This window comes from Podarcis pityusensis, assembly GCF_964106645.2.
Source record: "Podarcis pityusensis genome assembly, chromosome: 1".
Taxonomy (NCBI): domain Eukaryota; kingdom Metazoa; phylum Chordata; class Lepidosauria; order Squamata; family Lacertidae; genus Podarcis; species Podarcis pityusensis.
The window spans coordinates 56,599,170-56,626,758 of NC_138028.1; the positions used below are offsets into that span (position 1 = coordinate 56,599,170).

Below are 27,589 nucleotides of genomic sequence, written 5' to 3' on the forward strand. Positions count from 1 at the left end.
GTTTGAATTCCCCATGTCCATCAGTCTGTCTGTTGTCAGCCTGGAAATCTTAGATCCATAATCAAATTTTCCCCAGTTCCACCTTGCCAGTTTTTTAATTTATTTATTTTTATGATATTTAACTTCAAGCATCCAATCTAAAAACGGCCCCAAAGGGCCTTTAGCTTCCTTGGTCTTTAAGGCTCCCCCCATTGTTCTTTCCATGTCGTAGTCAGTCCTTTGTTCTTTTTTTCTCACTTTCTCAGGTTTCTTGTCCTGTTCCGCTGCTAAAACGTTCTAATTCAGAAATTTGGTACCTCTACAGGGGTTATTGTTGTTCAGGAACAAAAACTTACGTCCAGTCCCTTCCTTTCTTCAATAGAAAATTCTATTGTCTCCTTTAATATAAACACCCCTGTAGACAAAATACTGTTTCAGTTTTGCAGCTTTCCCAGGAGATAACAAGTCCTGTACGATTCCAAGAGTATTTTTCCACTTACGACCGTTCTTGTAATGTCCCGAAACCCCTCTAGGGGGATTGTGATAACTTTGTTTCCTCTGATCCAAAAGTCCGATTGTTGTTCCTTATTTTCGACAGTTTATATCCAAATTGTAGCAAATTGTAACAAAATTAACTAGCAAAGTCCTCATGGCAAAGTCCTCTTTAAATTCTCCAACTTTGACAGCTACTTTGACAGCTGTCAAAGTCTCCGTCTCTCTTCACCAGGCTCTCTCGCAAATCGCCCCGGTTCCCGGGGGGGTTACATTTTCCTTCTCACCCTCCACTCTTCTCCTCCAGCACAGTTCTTGTAATTTCCCATCGTGGAATTATTAATTTTTGTCAGAAATACGCTTCTCTCTCGACCTTGGTTACCCAGTCCTTGTTTTAGAATGTTTACGATGGGGGGGGGGCTGACTTCCTTTTTGGATCCCCCCCGCTCGTGCCAAATCCGAAAAAAAAAAATTCTTTTTTTTCTCCTTTTAAACCCGGTTTCCGAATTACTCACGGGTTGTTGTTGATAGTCCAAATTTTCAATAGAAGAAGTCAGCGCTCTCCGTCGAATGGCATGCGGCTTCGCTCGGCAGGGAAAGCAGAGGACTCACAGCACCACGCTACTCCCCGGCACCCGATCCGTAGCCTTTAAAAAGGCTCCTTCACGAGTCGGGAGGGCGCTAACGGTGCCAGCCGAGTCACCCATGTCCACGGGCTCCGTGCCCGTGGTTTTTAAGGGTCCCCGCGTCGCCGGCGCGGTAGGACCCAGCCCCTGCAGAGCAGACTCCCTCCGGAGCTCGGAGGGAGTCCGCCATTCGGCGATGGCGCCAACCCGGAAGTCCATGACCACCATTCCTAACTTCCAAAATATGAATATAATTTACAGTTTGCAGACCACAAATAAATAAAAAGGTCAAAGAAAGTTATGAGAAGAGGGAAAGCAGAAAGCAACCACACATTGTCCAAGGGAAATTGCAGTATCTACCAATTTACTTTGTTATTCCTCTGTGTCCAACCAGTCCATGACATTGGGGAGCCTTTTCAAAATAGTGTCTCTGCTATTGAATAGCCTACCCAGAAAGGGTGTTTCAGCATCATCCTGATGGCCTTTTCAGTGCCAGGCAAATATATCTTTATTCACCAAGGTTTTTCAAGTGCATTTTAAATCCTGGGTATAAATTATTTAATGCCATTTCTTGCCTTACGGTTATTGCCATTTCTATATATTACTGTGATTTTATTTTTTGTAAGCCACCCAGAGAACATTTATTGAGGGGTGGCTATATAATTCTAATAAATGATGAAGATGAGGATAATAGTAATACTGTCAATCCATAAAGCAAGATCAATTGTACTACTTTTTTTCCACAATTTAAAGGACAACCTATCTTTCTAAGGTTAAATTTGGAGAATGCATTAAGAAAACAGTTTGATGGGAGGCAGGGGAGGGAGGAATCAGATTCCAGAGGCAACTTATAAAGTAATTTGTCAAAGCATGCAGAAGCAATCGTCTTACTCTGATGATATAAAAATCAGTGAACAGAATTTTAAGGAGCCTTCATTTTTAAATCAAACCTTGTGGGAGGAATTTCATGCCTTATAGATTTGTTTTCAAGTAGAATACTGAAAACGAGTACAAAAAGGCTTTTATACTGCCATGGAGAATGTTAAAACTGTTCCTAACTTAATACATAACTTTGCGTAACCTCAGCAGTTTCATCCCCAAAACAGTGGCACTCAAAACACTAATAACCTTTTGTCAAAACAGTTTGGCTTCCTCTGTGTTGACGACGTTCAAACTAAGTTCATAGAGGCGGGTGGGGAGAGGACATTGAAGGACGAGAAAAGACAAGGAGGTCATTCTTTATGGTTACTCAAGGTTAAGAGTAGTATTTTAAAAGATATGATCGCTGGCACTGCAAAGAGAAAAACCCAAGTCTGGGAAATGAAACGAACTCTACCCCGTGCTCACTTTGTAGAGTCTTACTCTAGGAAATTAATCTTTTAGCATAATTGTCTGATGAGGGCTTTTGTTTAAATGAACTTAGCACGCAAGTAAGTAGTCTGTCTTTCACACTGTGAGTATCCCAGCTTTCACCAGTGGACTGAGATACTCATAAATTAATGAACATTGAAATATATGTCAAGATGTTAAGAGGTCGGAGCCCCCATCCAGCTGTTGCCCAGGTGCCATGCCCATAACATACACACACACAAATTCAGTGCCAAAGCATTAATTTCATCTAAGTTAGAACCCAAAGAGCAAGCATCCAGTGCCGCTAGAAGCCAGCCATCAAAGCAGAAATCTGATTTCACCTTTCAAAATATACCTCCACGAATCACCATGACTGAAGAATGGGCAGCAACCCCAGGTTCCAGCTTATTTAATCAAACCACAAAGAACACACATTTACTCATTCCTGAAGCAGCAAGAGGAGGAGAAGAGAGCTCAATAACAACCATACCTTAAAAAATAATAGGTATGTGGAAATTCCCTAACTTTGGGGATCTCTGCTCTGAATCCTGCAAATATAACTATGCATAACAGCATTTCTGACCATGTACAGAGTAGTTGCTATTAGTAAACTAGAACATCTGCAATACTATCAGCTTCCTAGCTCCACAGAGAGTTCAATAATTTGGTGAGTGTGTGATTGGGGTACAGTGGAAATCAAAGCAGCCTATTAAGAGCCTGATGTCATCTATCGGCATATGGGTCTGATCCAGCACTCATTTTCCCCAAGTAGAATCATTTTGTACATGATGAACCTTATGCTTAGTGCCAGTAGAAGATGGCGTGTTGGGGTGGGCAGTGCTCACCTAACCCCCAACAGCTGAGTTACTGGTGGTCATCAATAAGGAGAGAGAGACAGCCAACCCTGTGCTCCCAACACTATGTTTGCACCATGTCAACCTCCCCAGTGCCTCGCACCTCTCGTTCCTGGTAAACAGTAACTCAGCTGTCAGGAGAGAGCACCACCACTCCGCCAGCTACTGCTTAGTCCATTTTTGTGTTGATATATAAGAAAAGCTTCAAGCAACAGTTATTGCATCACTGCCAAGAAAAATAAAAAAGGCAGGCTGTGAATCTCGTAAACCAACCAACTGCCATGGTCATATACACACAGGTCTCATTTGTGCCACCTGTTCTGCATCAGGCAGGCAATTCTATACAACAGAGTCAGAGCAACATACCTTACATTTTCATTGAGGATGTAGAGTTCATTGTTTTGCAAGCCTCCCCCTTTGAACACATTGATCACTGCTGCTTGAACACTGCCAAATAGAAGCAAGACAGTTAGGGCAGCCATAAATAACTTGCATCAGTATGATTTACATGGAGCAATGAAACAGCAGTCAGGAGCCATGTAAATATATCAGTAAGCAGAGAAGTAGATTAATTGTCCTTAAATTGCTTCTGCTTTTTCCCCCCTCTCCCTGGAATCATCAGAGTTGTTTGCCAATGGCTGCCAATAAGTAACAGAGCAGAAAACACAGTTTATACACACCAAGAGACCCACTCACTCACCAACAAGCAGAAGTTATTAGACCCACACTAAGCTACTGCTATTAAACTACTGCCACCTAACAAGAGCTCTGCTGGGCAAAGAACCTTTTAGTCCAGCATCCTGTTCTCATGGTGACCAAAAAGATGCCTTTTGGAATCCCACAAGCAGAACCAGAGTGCAAAAACACTCTTTCCACTTGTGTTTCCCTGCCTCTGACAGTGGAGGTAGAGCATAGCCATCATGACAAGTAGCCAATGGCACAGGTCATTTTCAGTGCCATTTTTCATGAGCGCTGCATCATCTTGTTCAGCAACAAAAAACACACTAAAAAAATTGTCATCTTGTATTCCAATTTACTCTGGAAATATGGGAGTAGAAATATAATGGATGGCTAGACATTTAAGAAAATTGACTGTGTTTCACAGGCCTGTACTAGCTATAACAAGGGGGGGGGGGGAGGGATCAAGTACTGTGTATGATCCAGACTGCAGATTTCCTACCTGTGTTACTACAAGGAACCAAGGACCCCTATTCCATCAAGGGTATTACCCAGGAAAGGTAGGGGAAAACAGAACACCATAGTCAAGGGAACAAGAGTCTTCACTGAATTTGGAAACAGACTCAATTGAGCTGTGTGGGCATCTGCTTATACAAAGTTACCCCTCTATCATGCGGAACAATGCTGTTAGCAAAGAAATTCCACAGCACAGTTTTGAGAGTAAAATGTGACTGGAGTCAGTCACTGCTGTTGGTGTATTCTACAGAAAACAGCAAGCACCAGATTAGGGATGGGCTTTTGGCTCCTGATCTAATGTCAGAAGCTGCAACATCAAACCTTGTCTGACATTATACAACTGAGCCTTGGGCTCTTGCATTCCTGCCAAGCTAGTGCTCAGATTCTTTTCCTAACTTCCAGTTTAAAACATACCACCGTCTTAACATTTAAATCAGCAAGCTATGGTTTGCACTCGCCCTGCAAAGCCATGGTTTTGATTACACATGCACCAAGAGGCAGGATAGCTACATATGGTTCTGAATGTTTTTTTACAATTTCTGTAAAAAACAAATATAAAATTATACACTCTGAAAATATGTACCTACCGATGAAGACTCCCTAGTATGGATAGCTTCTACTGCTTACCATTGCTTAAAAGGTTGATTGGGGAAACAGAACTAGATGCCATCAAACACACAAAAATAGAGGCATTACACAAATTCATTCATCTAGTTTTAATGCACTTGCTACATTCGGGTGGGGGGGGAGAGAGAATGCCTGTGTAGGCAAGTTGCAGATGCATGATGGAATATAATGGAGCCTCTCCCACATACTGTACACACATTTACTCAATTAAATTCAATTAAGCTATGCAAAGGCAGCTTTTCTTAGTGAAAAGAGTGCTGCTCACCTGTTCCAGGCAGAGTTGGAGCTAAGCTGCAGAGATTGCCGAGCTGCCAGGAACCGTGGCAAATCAGTCAGCACTGGGGAGCTCATGAAACGTGGCCGGGGCCTCCGGAATGAGCCCATCTTCTGGAACTGGAAAGCAAGAGCTGGGGCTAGGGTGGAATCCTTGGTCATAAGTTCAGGTGGAAAGGATCCAGGAAGCGGCTTGTGGGGGCGGGCAATAGAAAATGCCAGAGATAATTCCTTTCCCCCTACCTTTCAAAAGCAAAATTCAACCTGTAGCAAGATAAAAAAAAAAAAAGGAATGGGTGGAAACAGAGGAATATTCCACAAAAGTGCATACCATATATGATCCAATGTTACAGAATGATACTCGCTCCCAAAGCATCTCTTGGTAGCACAACAGAAGGGAAAAAACAGAGTATCTGTATCAGCACTGCTGTGCTAGCTGCACAGTTCATGAAGGGTCATGCTAAAAGAAATAATAAAAGCCCCTTCCACTGGGAAATTTCGGTTTTATTGAGATGTTTTGGTTTTAGACACTAATACTGAAGGATTCAGAGTACTCTGAAAAACAGAAACCCCCTCAGAAACTAAAGTTTGTAATGTACGGTCAAAAAAATATTATATAAAGAAAACAAATAGAAAAGGGATGGAGGATGGGAAATTCCAGTCACAGAACTATATAATCTTTGGAGAAAGGCTGTAGCTGAGCTGCAGAACATCTACATTGCATTCAGAAGGTCCCAGGTTCAATCCCAGGCATCTCCACACAGGGCTAGGAGAGACTCCTGTTTGAAACCCTGGAGAACAGCTGCCAGTACATGTAGACAATACTAAAGGAGATGGACAATGGTCTGATTCAGCATAAGGCAGTTTTCTTCTTTAAAAAAAGAAAAAATGATTCCTCGTACATTGCTTTCTGTTATGTACTGAGTTGAATAGGATCCAAAATGCAGCAGTCTAATTGGTCCTAGAACAATAGGATCCAGAATGCAGCAGTCTGATTGGTCCACAGGAGCCACCCAATCCAGCTCCAGGTGGAAGTGAATCCGCAACCTGATTGGCCTACAGGTGAATCCTGGAATTAGCCAGTCACGTGGGGCCCATTGTGTAAATAATGTATATAAAGCAGACATTCTGGGGGAACTTCCATTCCTCCTCACCACTATGAGCTGAATAAAGAGCATGAAATCCACTCTCAACTCCCAGTATATTTCAGTTTCACAAGAGATGTCTGCCCAGTTTGGAGAGAGATCTCTCCTCCTGATGCTGCAGTCCCTGCAATGTAACCAAAGCTGTTTTGAGGGTCACACAATCCCCCAAAGAACCTTTGGGAGAGTAAAGAAGTCAAGAAGGAATTGAGAGAGATTGGCTGCAGGAACAGCCTGTCTCGTGCACAACCAACCTTTGAGTCCAACCCAGGCATGCTAAAAATTGTCTGCTTCTGATCAGCTTCTCTAGGCTGAACATGTGAAAGAAGATGGGTCATCCTGCTTGGCAGGGGGTTGGACTCGATGGCCCTTGTGGTCTCTTCCAACTCTATGATTCTATGATTTCACATTTAAGTTACGTTTACAACAAGACTCTTAATCTCCAGGTCATGGGTTCGAGACCCATGTTGGGCAAAAGATTCCTGCATTGCATGGGGCTGGACTAGATGACTCTTGCAGGCTCATCCAACTCTGTTTGCATGCAGAAGGTCCCAGGTTTAATTCCCAGTGGCATCTCCAGGCAGGACTTGGAATGCCCTCTGAAACCCTGGAGATGCTGCCAGTCAGAGATGGACCACTGCTCTGACTCAGTATACAGCAATTTCCTATGTTCCTAATTTTAAAACTGCTGCCTTCTGCACTCCAGCCATTGTTAATAAAGAGGCACACCCTTGTACCATATGTGGGTACATGTGTAAAAATGCCACTGGATTGAAGCTTGCACCAGATAGAAGCTAGCTGACAGATGCTTGTTTCTGAGCATCCACAAAGTTCAATCATGACGGCAATAATTAAAAAAGGAAAACCCTTTTTCAGACCACAGAGATGACACACCAGCCACTGAAATCCACTAGGTTTAGCTTATGTTTAGCTTGGATACATTTGCAGAATACTTCAGATCCACTCTGAAGCACCTACCACAGGCCAAATCCCACAAAGCTGTGTTTCCCATTCACGCAAATGACACCAGCATTTCCCCTTCACAGTATGGGGTTTCTCTCATCCCAAGTTCCCAGGTTTCCTTCTGAATGCTGCTCTGTCTACCAAGGCAGCTCTTAGTCATTTGCTGGCCATGCCATTTCCACATGCCCTGCAATATATTATTATACTAGGGGTTGGAAATCCTGAATAGGGTTTTCGGGAATCTGCTGGGGATTCCAGCTATCAGAAATTTACAGTATATAAACAAAACACAGAGCAGTATGCATGTAACTGTTTGCTGCAAAAAAAGGGGGAGGGGACAAAAGAAAAATAAATCAGCATTCTTTAAAATACACACACATTTTAGGATTTCCATCACTGCTCTTTTCAAATGTTCCCTCCTTCGGCTTCCTGCAACCACAACAGCACTAATGAAAGCAGTGGAGCCTAAAGGCTGTTAGTCACAGAGGCAGCCACAGCAGCAACCTTGACCATCACAGCAAGAGGAGGAAAAGGAGGAGGACACAGCTAAAGCAAAAGAACCAGAAATAATTAAATTGTAACAGACCAGCTTTCCAATCCATTCGCTCATGTTGTCCAACCAGACACCAGAGATGATACAAAAACCATGGGATGAGGGTTTGCACAGTATTCTCTGTACAATTCAGTACATTCAAACTGCACAAGCTTTTGCACTGCCCACAAGGATTCAGTGGGTTGTGCAGCCAGTGCATGGAGGGGATGTGAATCCATGCATGAGTTTTTGCATGAGTACCCAGAGCAGAAGGGGAGAAAGAGAAGAGGCTTCTCACAGGACTGCTTGTGCCTTATGCAACTTTAAAAGGTACCAGTATTGTGCAAGGAATAAATATCTGTGGTAGGTCTTCCCTAGCTTTCTTTGTTTGAATTCCTTCTTCTCCTTTCACCAGCACCCGATTTTGTGCTGACTCCAGTCTGATAAAAGGGGCTGGCCTGTGAGCAAATTAGGATCCTGCTGCAGTACAGAAGCCTGTAAGAAAGCCTCCAGACACGTTGCAACTGTACAATGCAAGGATGATCCTGACTGCAAGGGGAACTAGATGAGAGCGTGAAAGTTCTTCCTCGCTACCACCCAAACTATAAATCGTTCCACTTCCTGGGTTGGGTGTTTTGAAAACTTGCACAAAATTTCAGGTCCTGTTGGTGGTTTGACTACCTTTTTCATTATTATGCATAAAGCATCATCATATATTATACGTTACTGGTTTCTTTCTGGTTATCTTTCCACAATGGCAGACATTGATGCCGAAATCCAGTATTGCCTGAGCTCAGCGAATGCAGCTTTCTCCCGATTGAAGTGTAAGACTGTTTGAGGACTGGGACATTCATAGGGAGACCAAAATGCTTGTTTACAAAGCTGTTGTACTACCAACCTTACTGTACACTTGTGAAACATGGACCACTTATAAATGCCAACTCCTCAAAAGTTTCCATCAATGGTGTCTCTGAAAAAATTTGCATATCACATGAGAAGACAGGCAAACAAATGCCAGTGTACTGGAAGAAGCAAAGATCACCGGTGTTGAAGCAATGATTCTTCAACATCAACTTCATCAGACTGGTCTGGTTGTTCAAATGCCTGATTATCGTCTTCCAAAGCAACTACTCTATTCCAAACTTAAAAATGGAAAGTGTAATGCTGGTGGTCAACAAAAGAGGTTCAAAGGGTCTCTCAAGGCAAATCTTTAAAAATGTAATATAAACACCAACAATTGGAGAACAGCCTTTACCAAAGGTGTCATGGACTTTGAAGAGACTTGAACTCAGGACGAAAGGGAAAAATGTGCTAAGAGGAAGGCATGTTTGGCAAACCCTCACCATGATCAACTCACACCCAGAAACCTAAGTCCCTAGTGTGGAAGGACATGTGGGTCCAGAATTGGCCTCCACAGTCACTTACAGAGTCACTGTTAAGACTGTGTTCATGGAAGACAATCTGGCTTGGCAACGAGTGATCGCCAAAGAAGAACAGGTTGATAGGTCTCTGTCCCTAAGGAGCTGACAAACTATAGTACTATTATGAGTTTGGGATGTTAAGCTGTATGCCAGACCCCTCTAATCCCTGGATCCAGCAAGTGTTAAAAGCTATCCAAGTTTTCTAATTCCTGGAATAGCCAAGCTAGCTTCCTGGTGATGTGATGGGGGATTACGGTGCTTGGCATGACATGACAAATGGGTGCCTCCCCTCCCTCAACAGACAAAGCTAGAGTTGAGGGAGACAGTTACTGTGATATGGGCCAGATATAAAACAGCAAGCTGTGAGAAGACAGGGAGACAGAGCAATAGTGTCTGTTTGAATCCAAGGCTGATACTATGGGGAAAACAAGACTTTTGGGGGGTTGTTGATGCTGTGAACCCCTCCATCGCAGGCTCAGGTTGTATACCGTATATGTGTAAATAAGCCATATATCTTAAAGACACCACAGTCTCCCACTGTGCCTCAATTCCAAAAGCAAACATGAACCTTGGTCAAAGCGCCTGGAATCTCACACTACTTGGAGATTGGAGCAATGTGAAACAATACCTACTCATGAGCAAATGCAACAAGCTACCACACACACACACACACACACACACACAAGCTCCTTATAGCCATTTCTCCCGGATAGTGATAAACAGTCAACTACCACCAAAAGCAGTCTTCTGTTTAGGTTACATATATGAATAAAGCAAAACAGAAAATTTTATCTGCACTATTTCAAACAAGGAGCTTTAGGAAAAGGCAAGTTTTAACATTATCTGCCCAAATTATGCTTCCCCTTCTCTTCCCCAGCAAGAAGCAGAGATGATAACTTTTTCATATTTTAGTTGCCCTTTTTTATTCCCTTTGCCATGTTAGGACAAGTAACAACAGTTTATTCAGAAAGCAGTATAGGCAGGGATGGAGGGTGACTATAAAGATAGAAGACTTCTTGCCATCCTTGGTAAGGTCCAAATAAACGAACATAAACATTACCCATTCCTATATATTTTAACTTAGAAGAAAATCCTATCAGGTTTAATGCAGCTAGCTTGAAGGCAGGAATGCACAGGGGTGCTAATAAGATGAAAAAGATGTTTAAGATCCGTTGAGGTACCAAATCAAATTTCACAGAGCCTCACGAATTTTGCCACAGAGACTAGGAATTTCCCCGAGGCTGCTGCAGCAGGAAAATAAGAAATGCTACACATTTTTCTGTATCACATGAACAATTACTTTTAATCTTGATGTTGAACCTCTTTCTCCCTCCTCTCGTTAACAATTTACCATACTCTTTTTGGTTCCTATGCTTCAGCACGCAGGGAGACGGTGCTAACTAATATTCCATATCACCGGCATTCATAGCAAAGAAACTGACTGTGTTTGATCTTTTGTGTTTGCTTGGAAGCCCAGAGGCAGCCAATTGCGAGAACATATGTAGCTCTAAAGCCACCATCTAAAGAGTCACTGGCTTCACCCATGCAGTATGTTTTGAAGTGTAGCCTCAAATGGCAAACCATTTTCCGAAATTGGAAAAGTTTCAAAAAACTTCTTGAAATGTAGGAACAGGCAATGCTATTAAAAGCAGGGAGCAAGGAAGAGGTCAAAAGTCCCATCAGGAATGCAGAAGCCCTTTGGGCATTCTCATAGATGGGCTCTGGGTTATACTTCTAATGGCTGCCCAAGGATATAAAATACCTGAACTTCCAAAGCATCCAATTCTCGTTCAGCTCTAACACACACAGGTTTCCTGAAACTGCTGACACTGAAGCAAGCAAACCATCCTGAAACACAGATGATGAATAACGCTGTAGGAATGGTAAATCTATAACAGCCTTACAAATAATGGTTCAAATATGGCTGGCCAAGGAACAGTTCCAGAAGCATTTTTCCTCCACACCTAGCTTTAGTGGCTTCTGGACTTTGTCAGCTGGATATGTATTGAAACTTCATTAATTTAGTTATTTTTAACATGAAGTAGATTCTGCTTCCTAGCCACCTGCAGCCGATTCTTACTTGCCCTGGGCAAGTGCCCATTTACAAACCTGGTATAAATTAAAGTGTTTAGATTTCTATTTGTGGATTGCCATTCCACAAAAAAAGGCAAGCGCCTGAAATATTTTAGATATTTTGGAGGAGGTTTTCAAAAGTATCAGTCCAAGAAAGATCAATCAAACTCTCTGGGTTTTAAAAATATCATGCAGTTCCTTCCCACCCATTTATAACAGGCAACAGAGAGAGAATCAGCATGGAATCTATGCTGCTGCTCCTTCCTGCCCTTTCAAATCAAGTAAATCTTTAACTAGGTTTGTGATTAGTGAAATCCTTGATATGGGTTCCACTGATAAGGTCCTGACTCAAGATATGTTAATTTCCTAAACATATGAGTGTGTGTTTTGACTTTATTGTATCCAGCAGAAAGAAGCAACTTTAATATTTTCATTATTAGCATGTTCTATACAAAAGCATTTATGTGCACCCAAGTATACTTGGAACTTGTATATTTATAAAGCACATATATGCTCACTGATTTTCAGACACTGAAGACCTACTACCTATTTTGGAAGCTGTTTGGTTGACTGTTCTCGAAGTATTTGGACACCTCACATCTTTAGACCCAGCCAATATAGCCAACTATCGCCCAGTCTCAAATCTACCATTCTTGGGCAAGGTGAATGAGCGGGTGGTTGCTGAACAACTCGAAGCACGCCTGGAGGATGTGGACCATTTGGATCCCTGCCAATTGGGATTCAGGCCTCACCATGGGACTGAAACTGCTTTGGTTGCGCTGGTCGATGATCTCTCGCAGGCTAGGGACAAAGGTGAGAGCTGTTTCCTAGTTCTGCTGGATCTCTCAGCGGCCTTTGACACCATCGACTATAACATCCTTCTGGACCATCTAGAGGGACTGGGATCCAAGGGCACTGTTATACAGTGGTTCCGCTCCTTTCTCCTGGGCCATGTTCAGAAAGTGGTGTGGGGAATGTGTGTTCAGACACCTGAGCTCTCACTTGTGGGGTGCCTCAGGGTTCCATCCTCTCCCCCATGCTTTTTAATATCTATATGAAGCTGCTGGGAGAGATCATCCAGGAGTTTGGGCTGGGTGTTCATTAGTATGCAGATGACACCCAGCTCTACCTCTCCTTTAAATGAGAACCAGTGAAGGCGGTGAAGGTCCTGTGTGAGTGCCTGGAGGCGTTTGGAGGATGGATGGCAGCTAACAGATTGAGGTTGAACCCTGACAAGACAGAAGTACTGTTTTAGGGGGACAGGGGGCGGGTGGGTGGGTGGGACTCCCTGGTCCTGAATGGGGTAACTGTGCCCTGACAGACCAGGTGCACAGCCTGGGAGTCATTTTGGACTCACAGCTGTCCATGGAGGCGTAGGTTAATCCTGTGGACTGTCTGGCCAGAGTGGTGCATGCTCTAGTTATCTCCTGCTTGGACTACTGCAATGCGTTCTATGTGGGACTACCTTTGAAGGTGACCCAGAAACTGCAATTAATCCAGAATGCTGCAACTAGACTGATGACTGGGAGTGGCACCAGGGCCACATGACACAGGTCCTGAGAGATCTGCATTGGCTCCCAGTATGTTTCCGAGCACAATTCAAAGTGTTGGTGCTGACCTTTAAAGCCCTAAATGGCCTCGGTCCTGTATACCTGAAGGAGTGTCTCCACCCCCATCGTTCAGCCCAGACACTGAGATCCAGCGCCGAGGGCCTTCTGGCGGTTCCCTCCCTGCAAGAAGAGAGGTTACAGGGAACCAGACAGAGGGCCTTCTCGGTAGTGGTGCACGCTCTGTGGAACGCCCTCCCATCAGATGTCAAGGAAATAAGCAGATATCTTATTTTTAAAAGACATCTGAAGGCAGCCCTGTTTAGGGAAGCTTTTAATATTTAATGCTGTATTGGGGGCATTATTTGTATTGGGAGCAATATTTAACACTTGATTGGGAGCCGCCCAGAGTGGCTGGGGAAACTCAGCCAGATGGGTGGGGTATAAATATATTATTATTATTATTATTATTATTATTATTCTGGTGACTGCATTTTGAAACTGTTGCTAAATGATCTTTAAAAGTACAACCCCACAGAGAATTTTGGCTATCCAGCCTGGATATAACCAGTGCACAAGTCACTAAGAGCAGATCTACTTTTCAAGACAAGCTTGCAGTTGCTGGTGCACTGGATTAAGCTGGAAAAGGGTACTCCTAACCGAAGGCATCACCTGGACAGACAATGGTTTTCAAACTATACAATTGGCTTTTCAAGCGGCATAAAACCAAAGTAAGTTGTCCACTTCCACCTGAATCAGCAGCTAATAGCACCTCCACTTTCTCTGAATTGACTGTGCTTATCCTCATCCAGACCAGAGTTACAAAACATTCCTGGTTAGAGATTGCACTGGGATGCAAACAAACGGTGCTACGTGGGTCAGTCTGAGTGGCAAACTGGGACACAAAGGACAGCTTGCCGCAAGGAGGTTCAGGATGAAAAGTAGCCCTGAACTAGTAACCAGCACCAGAAACTGTGGCACTGAATCTCTTAAGGAAATTGCTCCATGAAGAAATTTATTTTGTTTTGTCCCAAACCTGTCAGTAAGTTTCACTAGATGTTCTAGCATGTTGCCATAGCCCAAAATAAGTTAAAGTCTGTTGCTGCACGATATTTTGAAATGGCATGTAAAATAAGAAACACGTAGCAACTCTAGGCAATCCACAAACATGTCCACAAATTGCAACTTTTGAAGGACTATACACAGCTCTTTCAACTTCATATATGCACGCTATAAATAGGAAGGGTGATCTATATGTAGCAGGGACACTGGAAATTTAAAAGTTATTTTAAATTTTAAGCTGGCTTGTTACATCCTTTGTTTTGTTTATATTCCAGACATGTCTTGGTAAGACTGAAAAGCATTTTAGATACGTTTAAAATCTGGTTGTAGGGAGAAAAAGAAATGCTATTCTATTCTCATACGCAATCTGATTGAATCCTATTTTTCTAGTGTTGTTGTATCACCACAGCTACGATATTCAAATAAACATTTGACATTTGATTAGTAAGAATGCATCAGCCAGTGAATTTAAACATTGCTTCTATCTGAACACATTAATGTATTTCCTAATGAAAATATGATGGAATCTCATAAGGTGCTTGGTATGTAAACATGAGCTTTATTAAAAACATGACTGGAAAATACATTCAGAGAAGCAACTGCACATGCAAGTCTAGAGAAATCTATTCTTCTAATTTTCTGCCAAGATGTCCTGATCTGCTTGTTCTGAATTTGTTTTTATAATTTTACATTTTATTTTTCCAATCTCTTCCAAAACTTGTTAGCCCAAGTGAGCTGAGTGGAGCAGCAGTAGTACAAACTACAAGAATTAACAGTCCAGAGTTAAAGCATACGCACCCTTAAGTAAATCCCCTTTTTTCAGTGGAGTTTGCTCTCTAGAAAGCGCACTTAAGACAGCCAAAATAGTTATTGGATATTAAAATTACGATAATTATGAGATGATAATTAAAAACACTGGGGTATTATTAGAACACTATCACTGTCTTCTCTCAAGCTGCACTGGCTCTCTTTGAAAAGTGTGTACTCTTCCATAAACTTCAAAAGACTGGTTTAGTACCAAAAGTCATATGCAAAAACTGAATTCTTTTCTTAAAATGTAACACATTTACAATGGTTACAGCTGAATTGCTAACCCCACTTACCTGGGAGTAAGCCTCATTTAATTAAATGAGACTTATTTCTGAGAATGTGGTTATGACGGCAGCCTAAAGTACTGCTTTATTTTTATTTTATTCTTAAAAAGAAAAGAAAAGTCAGGTGCAAGAAAGTTCTTGGTAATTTATCATTGCTGATAATGCTGCACATTAGCCAAAGGGCTGAGCCATTCAAAAGAGATTTAAATTAAAAGCACACACAAAAATCCCATAAACCAAAACACCTTTTGCTCCTAACGCACTCTGATAAAACCTGCTAATGCTGGTCCCTTACCTTTAGGTCCTACCAAAGAGCAAAACTTCTGCCTCTCAAGGAATCAGAACAAGAACTGTGGCGGCACACAAGAAATGCAAGCAAGACGGGACAGAAGTAGGACACCCCCTGTCCACAGCTCCTCCCCTCACTTGTCACTGTAGGCAAAGTGCCAGCTGGCAGCCAAGAGGAGAAGAAGGTTAAGACTGGCTGGACTTCAAGACAAGAAGAATGCTGGAACAGCCAGCCAAGATAAGCTCTGCATTCTGTGACCTGGACGAGACACAGTCAAACAACCAACAATAAGAATGTGAAAAGGCTCAGGTTAGAAGCGACAAGGGCCAGGAAAAGTTGCAGACCAAAGTGTCATTGTTGGAAAAACAACAACAGGATTTCTTAACAGTTGGAAAAATTCAACAGGTGAAGCATTCCCATGCTACAAATGGCTTCACCTGTTTAATGTCCTCTCAGGTACCTGTTAAAAGATGTGTGAGCTCTATTACTAAAACAAGACATGCCAGTCATAGGCAGAGCTCACTACTGCTGCTCTGTCATGTACTTACTTGGGAGGAACTGTGTAGAAAATCCTTGACACTCTTTCTTTCTTTCAGACCAATACTGGGGAGCAAGTATTATCTGAGATCTTGGGCTTCTGATACAGCTTCATTCATTATTACCACTGCTAATATAGTGGTTTGTTTTGCTGCATGTGGTCTATGTTTTATTGTGCTATGGGCAAGCTTGTTTTATTAATAGCAGTACGGGCTACAGTGTTTTATTTGTTGTTTCATTATTTAATTATACGGATGTCATCTTGGCTGCTCATTTAGATCAGAAAAGCAGCACAAAAGTGCAAATGAATAGCCTCGTAAAACCAATAGGAGCCACACCTCTGCGTTATCAGCAGTTATACAAAAGGCAATGATTAAAACATGATGCAACAATGCTTGGTTTGATACGGAAGAGGACCAGCATGACACGAAACAACAGCACTGAATCAAGTGAGCGTACATCAGTCTATGGCAATAGCTAAATCTATTGCCTTATCCATCTTAAAGCCTTCTCCATCAGACTGAACTAATTCTCACTGATCTCAACGGAATGATAAACTCAGCAAAACACACTGTCAGCCATACACATAATTGGGCACTAGCATGCAAAGTGCCCATCACATTTCATTGGCGTCCACCAAGTTTTCCTTTAAGTAGCTCGGCCCAAACTAAACCAAGATACAAAAAGGAAGTTGATACAAAATGAAACCGGAGGGAAAGGTTCTGCCACCTTCAGATAGTCTGATTTCAGTCTGAGCACATTTACTGGAAAGTCAGTCCCATTTATTGCTGTGGAATCCCCTTCCAAGTAAATATGCTTAGGGTTCATACTCCTCCGTGTATTTTAAACATTCCCTAAAGACAATATTCATCAAAGTGAGAGGCAGGTGTCTATAGGGAGACACACAGAAAATTCCTGGGGGAGGCAGGAACTCTTGGCCAATGCCTCACTGTAGCAGGCATCAAATGGACCATGATGTGAGTTAGTCGTGATGCAAGATTAGAGCCCTGTGGCAGCAGCTTCCTTCCACCTTCCCTTTCCTTCCCCATCCTCATTAGAGGAAATTCAGGATTCTTGATCACAAGCCACACTTGTAATAGTAACACCTTCAGCTGTTTTGCCATTTGATCATTAGCATTTATCCATTGATTTTTACAAAACATCTCACAAAATATTAAAGCATAGAACCAAAATGGGGAAGAGCCACAGCTCAGTGACAGAGAATCTGCTTTGCATGCAGCAAGTCCCAGGTTCAATCCTTGCCCAAAATTTTGGGACAGCCACTACCAGCCAGAATGGGCAATCCTGAGCTAAATGGGCCTGACTCCGTGTAAGGCAGTTTCCTATGTTTCTGTGTTCTTCAGCCTTCAGATGTTGCTGTAATTTGTTTTTTATTATTATTCTTTTAATCCAACACTTTTTAATAAATGTCTCGAAGTGACTTATTGAATACAGAATTTAGCCTTTAAACCCCCAAATAAAAGTGGTTTTAAATTGTTCATTTAAAAGATAAATGCTAAAACAACAACAGAAACACCTTTCTAATGGTTATTTAGATCCCATCTAGATGCACCACCACAATAAGCAGTATCAAGCACAACAAGTCCTTAGGATCCTTCCCACAGGGCAGATGGCAGTAGATAACCCTCTAAGACAGTGTTCCTCAAACTTGGGTCTCCAGCTGTTGTTGGACTACAAATCCATAGCTAGTAGGTCCAGGGGTGAGGGGTAATGTTGGGTAGTCACAACAGCTGGAGACCCAAGTTTGAGAAACACTACTCTAAGAAGAAGTCATATTATTCACTCACCTGCCCTTCTTGCTATCCTAGGGTCCTTTCCACAATACACTTGGTGGTAGCTGGCCCTGTCAGGGATGGGAAGGGAGGGCGATTCAACCCAAACAAGCTGTTGTGCCTTCATCTTTTCTTCTTGCTCTCAGCTGGCTCATCCCACTTAGTAAATGTAACTTCAAAAGGAGAGGGTAGCACTATATGCCATAAAACCACTCATGCCGACAGCATTCGTCGGGAGCATAGGAGCACAGCACACTGGAAGAGGAGTGAGCCATCTGGTAGAAGGATTCTGCTGTCACAGCTGGATGTAGATATGAACTCCTCTGCATCTATATCCCTGCAGATCTGCATCTGTTAGTTAGCCTATCTATACACAGCAGCCTCCAGTATCAACTTGTACACATGGAAAGCAGAAGTCTAAGATGCTGAGTTTTTCTTTGATGCTATCACCTCTTTGCTGAAGGTGGCTGATCTGACCTCAATCTGGAAATTCCTGCCAGATATCTACTTTTTATTTTTGTTATTTATTAAATTTCTATACTGCCCTTCATCCGAGGATCACAGGGCGGTTTACAATATAAAAACACAAAAATACATAATATAGTAACAAACAACAACAATACTGCCCCCACAGTTGAAAAGGCCATGGGTTGTTTAATTAGCCAAAGACCTAGGAGATGTTTTTAACTGGTGCCTAAAGATATGTAACGAACATAACTTCATAGAGCTGAAGGAAAAGCGAAACATTTTTATTTAAAGTCACCTGCAGACTCTTATCAAGTGCTGCGATTTACAAACTGCAAATCTCTGGTCACTCATTTGCTGCAATTCTTGGAGCCATGGGACTTTGTCAAATGGAGTAGGAACCAGAGAGAGAGAGAGAGAGAGAGAGAGAGAGAGAGAGAAGATAGCAAGAAATGTTTTGGATGGATGTTACCCCCTGGAGATGTCTCTGCAATATGGATGGTTGATATTAGAGGTAGCCATGTGAATTTAGGGGGAAATGCAATATTCTAAGCACTTGGAAGCCTGTATTAAAAAATGGTTTTAACAAAACCTTGACAGCTAGGAAACACTGATATAGCCTTATCACTAAAATTTCCACTCAAAATTATTTAATATTAGATACGGAGTTTAAACCTAGTCTAAAAGAAATGCAGACAAGAGAACATATTTTCTATTTGGAGAGAGAGGAACACACACTATAGGGTCAACAAGAGAAATTATAGTCCAAGAAAGCAGCAGCAAAATTGTCCCCACAGCTAAAAATACAGAAACCTAACATGAATTTCTGTTTTATCATCCTGGTTTCACTTTGACTGTTTCAGCACTGAAACTAGTTTCAGGAGGCATGTAGAAAAAACCAAAATGTTCATAAATTTACATGTTAACATATCTGATCCATGTCTACTTAGAAGCAAGCCCCACTAAATTCAACTGGACTTACTCCCAAGTAAGTCTACCTAGGATTGCAGCTGAATTATGAAATGAGCTGATTTGATACTGATAATGGATTGTGGCGGATAAATTTCTGGACACTTAGGGGAATCTAGTAAAAAGTTTTAAGAAGATACAGGGTGGCTGCTCAGCTCATCACCACCTGGAAAGATTTAGTAACAGAAGCCATTTATTGCAAAAACAACCACCTCTGGTAGAAGGTGGTTGTTTTTTAACAGTTCATCTGTTTTTCCTATTAGAACATATAACATTGTGAATAGCACAACTTCTACTTAGGAAGGGTTTTTTTAACAAACAGTGAAATTAACAGCTCAGTTGGTTAGAGTGTGATGCTGATAATGTCAAGGTTGCAGGTTCGATCCCTGTATGGGACAAATTGCATATTCCTGCATTGCAGGGGGTTGAACTAAATGATCCTCATTGTCCCTTCCAACTCTACAATATGACTTCTATGATATCACTACCAACAGCAATAAGGAATTTATTCCTCTCAGCACCATTATCACCCAAAGCCATTCCAAACAAATGAATATACCCCGTTTGGAGGGACAGTGGGATACTATGATAAGCCTTTAAGTGTTAAGGTATCTTTATGGACTGCACATGGCATCATGGTCAGAGCAGTAAGTTTGACCATCCAAATTCAAATGTCTCACAAAACACATACTTGTCAATTTTCAAGCAGGCCTGTCATCGGATCTGCCAATGATGAACGGGGCACGGGGGTGAGGGGTGGAGACAGTATAATCTGTTCTTGTGCCTTTAACAAAACTTCCATCTGTCAAAATCAGCAGATAGCACTTTTCACTGCATGGAATCTAGTGGTACACACAGAAACACACCCTAATGTGTGCAGATCAAAACCCTCATTTAAAAGGCAGGGGAACAAGGATAGGTTGAAAACCTGGCATAGAGCTGAGGAATACAGAAGTCTCAGCCCACGAGCTCATTAGGCTGCTAGCTTACCGTTCCTGTTCCATTAACTGGGGTTCATCAAGTAAACAAGCAAAGCACTGGGCTGTACAGGTCACAGCCCTGTTCTCATCCCCAAGTGCTACACTTACCACCTAGAAATTTTCAGAGAAAACAGATCTTGATAGGTGTTGGGTGCAGCAATATTTCTCCTGCTGTTACAGCCATTTTTGGGTTTGATTTTTTAAAAAGAAAAAAAGGAAAAACCTGGTAAATAAGATTTCATTATGATCTGAAATGATATGGTGGCGTTCATCAAAGCAATACAGGAAACAGATTAGAAGACGTGTTCTCAGATGCTGGAGCACTGTTAAGATGAAAGAACAACAGCAAGAACTTCTAATTAAACTATAGAAAACAGACATATCTGCCTCCTGAGGTGCAAGGGCTGTGTATCACAGGCATGGCATCAAGCTTCCCAACCTCTTCAGAACAGGGGTGGTTGAAAAACTAATTCTTTACAAATGCCAATACCAACTGACTTATCCTCACCACCTGATCTAATGTACAGCTCTGAATGCACTTAGAGTCAAGGAATTGTAGCACCAGGGACATTAGTCCAACACCCTGCAATGCAGGAATCTTTTGCCCAACGTGGGACTCAAACCCACAACCCTAAAGTTAAGAGTCTCGTGGCCTACAGAGAGAGAGAGTCGCTGGTAATTCCCAAAATGTTGTGACGCAGGTCTTAAGCAGAAACGTTTCCAAATGCCTATTTTATGAAAGATGCATATTAAAATACAAATGTTCATGCTGATGTTTAAAAATGCAGATTAATACAGAGACTAGACAGAACAGATTTGTGAACACATGAAGAAACTGGCAGACTAAAAGAAGATTGATACAATGATCCCTGCTTCAGGACCAATCTCAAAATAGTTGGGAGCACATCTTCCCTTTGCTAGTAAATTCAACACTTTTCTAGCAGGTGACAGCAGGGGGAATGCAGAACTTTTATCTGCAGCTGTTGGTACTAGGAAAAAGTTTACACAAGATCAAAGAGTCACTACAGTGTAGCAAGAGCACATATCTTGCATCTGAACTGTATTCAGCGTACAGTATCCCGAACCTAAGATTGTTTGACTGGTTTACTGGTCAGTTGGATGTTTTGTAAACTGGCTGCCATATTACACACAGCTACCTGCGAATAAGCCCAACTGAACTCACTGTGGTTTACTCGCAAGTATACATGCATATGACTACACTGTTAGGCATGCCCAAGATCATTGTTTTCAGTGGCTAAGTCTGCATGAGATCAGGCTACTGATGCCAGTAACAGTCCCCTAGAGCTCTCCTTTGTATTAGTCAGCATAGGAAAGTGGATAAATACTTTCCCCAGCCCCATAATACTAAATTTAATTAGGTCACATTTCCTCTGTCTTGAAATGGCAGAAGCTATGTACAGCAGACTGCACAGAGCTAATGAGAAAATTATGCACAAAATATCTTGCACTACAGCGGCATCCTAGGCTCAGCTGACCAGCTTGTTAGTCACAATTCTGTCACTGTCAGAACCATTCTGAGGTAACTTTTAACTTCTTCTTGAACAAAATGCCTATCCGGTCTTGATGAAGAATAGGCTCAGTCTTTCCAAACTCTTTAGAGAATCCTCAAAAGGATCTGGCAAGTTCAACGGAAGCTAGAAAAGGCGTGTTCTGTCAACCTCTACCATCTTCAAATATCTGAAGGGTTGTCAGATGGAGAAAGTGTGTTTCCTGCTGCTCCAGGATAAATGGTATCAACGGAATAATATCACAGGAAAGGAGATTCGGACTAAACGTAAGGAAGAACTTTCTGACACACCTTCGTTGGAGGTTTTTAAACAGAGATTGAATGGTCATCTGTCAAAGATTAAAGGTAAAGGGACCCCTGACCATTAGGTCCAGTCATGACCGACTCTGGGGTTGCGGCGCTCATCTTGCTTTATTGGCCGAGGGAGCCGGCGTACAGCTTCCAGGTCATGTGGCCAGCATGACTAAGCCACTTCTGGAGAACCAGAGCAGCGCACGGAAATGCTGTTTACCTTCCTGCCAGAGCGGTAACTATTTATCTACTTGCACTTTGCCATGCTTTTGAACTGCTAGGTTGGCAGGAGCAGGGACCGAGCAACGGGAGCTCACCCCATCGTGGGGATTCAAACCGCCAACCTTCTGATTGGCAAGTCCTAGGCTCTGTGGTTTAACACACAGCGCCATCCCACTCCACAGTTCTACCACCCCCTGTCTTCACCTAGGCCTTCCCCCCCCTTTTCCTAATTTTATCTGGATAGAAATGAATATGGAAACAAATAATGGCAGTGCTGGAACAGTCAGACCCAGTCACATACAAAATTTGGATCAGCTCATAGTTGGCTCAGCTTCTCCAGGCTAGGGTTAGTTTACTTCCGCACCAGCTTTTTATAAAGTTTGCCACAATCCCTACATTTTTACGTTCCCAAGCAAGACTAGGTCAGCCTAACTTCAGTATTTGAAACCATCCAATCACCTTGTTTACACATCTCTTTAAAATAGTTTTTAAAGGTGACTGCAAGTCTTTAAAATGCAGTCAAATGTTCACAAATGAACCATACATTTGATAATTAAATACTACATTTCCAAGTAAAGATGCATGTTCTGGAACCTCAACAAATTTTGGTGACACAATTGGGGGAAGTAGAAATAGGGTCGCCATATTCCCAAAAGTAAAAATCCAATACTTTGGCCACCTCATGAGAAGAGAAGACTCCCTGGAAAAGACCCTGATGTTGGGAAACATGGAGGGCACAAGGAGAAGGGGACGACAGAGGACGAGATGGTTGGATAGTGTTCTCGAAGCTACTAGCATGAGTTTGACCAAACTGCAGGAGGCAGTGGAAGACAGGAGTGCCTGGCGTGCTCTGGTCCATGGGGTCACGAAGAGTCGGACACGACTAAACAACAACAACAAAAAAAAACCAGACAAAGTTGTTGAGCTTTTGGGGGGGGGGGGTTTAAAGCATTAAAAAATAGTAATAATCACCCTACTATGGCAGCCCTAGTAGAAAGTAGATATGCCCACTGCCATTCCTCAGAATTAACTTTAAGATGGCAATCTTTAAACAATGTGATTAAAACTGATTACTAAGAAATTGTGTGTTAAGTTGTTGATTGACAACATTTTTACATTCCCAAGCAGGACTAGGTCAGCCTGTGACATCAGAATGTTGAAGAAGCTGCCAAAATGTAGGCAACACAGATCTCGCTTCGTTGCCCCTGAAACGTTAAGCAACTAGCATGCTGGAAATATTTGTTGCAAAGTGCTAGCTAAGTAACAAAATGGAGAAATGGGTCAGCTCATGTGCAGTTCAACCAGATACGGTGCTTCATTCTACACAACTATCACTGAAAAAGTTAATGGTTTGGTAATATGCTGATTTGCAACATCATAATCAATTGATTTAGTCACTCAATCATTTTTTTTAAAAAAAATCTTCAATAAGGGGTGAATGTTTTACTTGATTCATAGGACAATTTCATTCAACAGTTATGTGGTGGGTTGACCTTTTTTGATTTGATAGCCTATTTTATCAAAGCAACAGCAGTTTGTCCAAATTACAGATCTCTCATCTGCTTGTTCAGTCCTCATTCTGACACCCATCAAGGGCACATTAGTAATAGGGCTCAATCTACCAAGAACATCCCAAAATATATTGCCAAGGTCCTCATCACCACACTGCTGGTGGATGTGGAACAAGGATAAGAAACTGGATCCAGCCAGTGGGCCACATGTTGACCATGACATCAGTTGAAGCATTTCCCTTTGCCTGTGTGGTATGAAAGCAAACCACAAAGGCAAAGCGTTGCAGGTGCTGATTATCAGTTAACAGCAGAGATGGTATCTTTATCTGCCCTCACATCTGACATCTTATACAACATCAGGTATAGGGCACAGGAAAATGGCTTGGGGAAAATGGGTTTGTGGGTCAAAACAGGCCTTCTCAGCCTGATTATGCACTTTCCCAATACAGTAGTATCTCGGGTTACATACACTTCAGGTTATATACGCTTCAGGTTACAGACTCCGCTAACCCAGATATAGTACCTCGGGTTAAGAACTTTGCTTCAGGATGAGAACAGAAATTGTGCTCTGGCAGCGCAGCAGCAGGAGGAGGCCCCATTAGCTAAAGTGGTGCTTCAGGTTAAGAACAGTTTCAGGTTAAGAACGGACCTCCGAAACGAATTAAGTACTTAACCTGAGGTACCACTGTACATCAGATTCTCACAATACACACCCACCAACAAACAATCACTGGGTGTGGAGGTGGGTGGTTTACGCACCTTCCACCCACAATGCAGTGCAACAGTTATACCAGAGAACCAAAAGGTGTGTCAAGTTTTCAGCTGGCCACTGTTGTTGTGCCTTTGACATGCAACACCTTAGAAGGCAATTACGCCCAACTCTGCTCAGCAACCAAAGCTAATTTTCCTCCCTCCCACTCTTATTTATGTCTTTATATCAGAAAGGCACCCAGCCAATTCGGTTGCCAACAAATATTGCCACAGACATTTCTGACATCATGGTCTTTCCAGCGAGTGGCTCCTGTCCACATTTGTTAATTGTCTTACTTTAAAAGTTGTGAGGATCCTATGCCCTTTTAAAATGTGTTTTTTGGGGAGCGTGGGGGTTATTAGGTTGTTGTTTTTATTTTGATTATGTATTTTGTGGTTTTATATTTTGATTTTATTCTGTGAACTGCCCTGAGATCTCCAGGTATAGGGTGGTATATAGATTCAATAAATACCGGTAACAACAACAACAACAACAACAACAACAACAACCAACAACTCCATGCTGCAAAAGCCTCTGTTTTCTCATTCCTACACATCAAGCTGCTGTTAAAAGACAGATCAGGCTACTTCTACACACACACATACACACCACTTGGTTGGCAGTCCTATTGTCTACTTCCACACACACATACACACCACTTGGTTGGCAGTCCTATTGTCTAATGATGCCATCTGACAACTCCAGCCACTTTGGGGTTCTTCACTTGCACCAAATTTGGTGTACCCATCTTTGACAGTCATTCCACCTGTTTCAACTTGCAAAAGCATATCAGGAGTTTTGAACCCATGTGTCCCCTTCTCCCAACTGACATGGCTGTAAGTGATAACCGATAAAGAAATCTAGGTTTGCAGGCCGCAGAGTTGGCTTCAATCAAGGTGCACAGAAGGTGACCCCCCAAAACAGCACTCACAAACACTTCCCAGAAGGCCAAGATGTGTCTCAGTTTTGCACAGAAACCTATAGCAAAGAGCACAAAGGGTTTCTACTTGGATTTATGCCAAAATGCTACAGCTCAACTCTGCACTGCCTTCCCCATTACATAACCTGTTGCTATTCATGTACACACAATGTAAGCCCTAGAGAGGTGCCGTGCCGGGGAATGTGACTCGCTACTGGCTGAACAAAATTGAAACCTTCCACACCACAAAATAGCAGAGCTGTCTATAAATACGACCCACACTTGTTGCTAACAAACAAAAAGCCATGGGAGAGAAGCTGAAACTTCAGCACAAGTTTAGTCATTTAGAGAGTTGCGCCGGGGCGCGGTGGGTAACCACTCTGTGTTGTGATACTCTTCCCCTTCTAAGCCTGTTGAAACTGTAACAGCCACAGAATCTGCATAAAAAAGATTTGCATGTCTTTCAGCCTCAAGCAAAGATGCAACTCTTGCAAACGGTGGGGAGTTCTCAACAAGCAAAGGGAGAGATGAAAAGGACCAGGAGAAGATCTATCATTGATCGTACTTACTGCAAAAGGAGAAGAGTTTTGTTTTTTGTTTTTTTAATTAATTAATTAAATAAATAAATATAGATGTATATGGTTCTGCTAGGGGATAAAACCCTCCAATTATCAGCCTCTCCCGAGCAGTGAGATCCCCCTCTAGGCGATTCATTAGTTAACAATAAAACGTTCCACTTTTCATTCACCAAATCACCAGCCAGCCCAGCGAATTCTCAGGCGATTGAGAAAAGAATTTCTTTCTTTTTTAATAAATAAAAGTGAAGGCGGGAGGGAGCCCGCCAGGCGCCTTTACTCACTGAAAAGTCTGCAGTCTGGGCGCAGCCGGTTATGCTCTCTAATTAAAGTCATTTAGCAAAAAAAAAAAAAAGAAGAAGAAGAAAAAGGGGGGGGGAGAAAATCATCTCTCCGCGGTCCCCACCCACTCTGGGGTTTCGGGATTCAGTAGCTCCCTAGGGAAGAAGAAAAATAGAGACTGAGAACCGGAGGCGTGCTTGTCGGAGGCGAAGGCGGACACTTCTCGAAGACGCTTTGAATAAATAAACCCACCTACAAATTCCTCGTTGCCGCGTTTAAGGCTGGAATCTTAAACCCACTTCGAAAGGGAGGAGGCGGGATTCCTTCCCAGCAAAGAGGGCATTACTTCCGTGTAAGGGACAGTGGGATCGGGATCTTGCGCACATTTACTCCAGAGTAATTCCCTCTTCCTTCCGAGGAAACCTGCCTTGGCTCGGAGCGCACAAAGGAGAAGCTGCCCCTGCGTTTTGTTTTGACGGCGAAGCCAACGTGCGCGTCGCTCCCGCCTCCCGCCACAAGAAGCTTCTACCTACAAAGGGATGGGAGGGGGAAGGGAGTCGCTCGCTCTCTCCTACCAGATCAGGCACTGCGGAACACATCGATCTCCTCTCCTTTTATTTTGGGGGCAAATAACTCAGTGTACCCCAGCCGAAAGAGCGCGCGTGGAAAGCGGCTACCTTGCAATTATCTCCTCGCCAACAAGACGCGCGCTGACAACTTGATGGAGAATCAATCTGCAGCCGTTGCTGTGGAGACGCGGCGGCTCCGAGCTCTCTCAACGCCCCCCCCCCCCAAAAAAAAACTCCTCCCAACTCCCTTTCAACTTCAGGGGAAGTTGCTGCCATCCCATTTCTGTCCCATCCCCTTTACATTTCGGAACCCGCGGCGGGAGAGAGCGGAACTTCCCACTCGCCCCCCTTTAAATGGAACTCGAGCGCCACTTTTGGCGAACTGGGAAATAAGAAATGACTAATGGAGCTGTAATAGCTGGATGGGGGAAGGAAAAAACTTCCTTCTCCCCCACTCATTTTTCTTGCCAGGGTTTTTGTGTTTTTTTCTTACTCGCTGTGTTTGCTTTAACTCATCGGCCGGGAACGATTCCCCTTGTTTCCAAAGCTTTAAAGCAGCCATAACCCGGTTGGTGTTCGTGAGAGGTTAGCAGTGCTAGCCTATGCAGCGGTCTACTCAGAAGTAAGCCCCCGTGAATTTGATGGGGCTGCCTTATACTCCCAGGTCAGTGGATGCAAG

At 42.7% G+C, this 27,589-nt stretch overlaps 1 protein-coding gene across 7 annotated transcripts in view; it reads right to left on the reverse strand.

Moving 5' to 3' along the window:
• PRR5L (proline rich 5 like) overlaps positions 1-27,320 on the reverse strand; it is a 73,946-nt gene extending 46,626 nt beyond the window's left edge. Inside the window, exons 1-3 of one of the 7 annotated variants that reach the window (XM_080983797.1) lie at positions 27,019-27,320; positions 5,388-5,659; positions 3,668-3,748 (exon numbers count right to left, since the gene is read on the reverse strand). In XM_080983797.1, coding sequence (XP_080839923.1) covers positions 3,668-3,748; positions 5,388-5,557 — 251 coding nt within the window. In that variant the 5' untranslated portion in view covers positions 5,558-5,659; positions 27,019-27,320. Of the gene's footprint in view, positions 1-3,667; positions 3,749-5,387; positions 5,660-6,549; positions 6,850-11,215; positions 11,300-15,524; positions 15,597-26,343; positions 26,506-26,593; positions 26,846-26,916 lie in introns of those variants that run through there. The other 6 variants (XM_080983796.1, XM_080983799.1, XM_080983798.1 and 3 more) reach the window with 6 other exon arrangements.
• Positions 27,321-27,589: the final 269 nt, after the last annotated feature.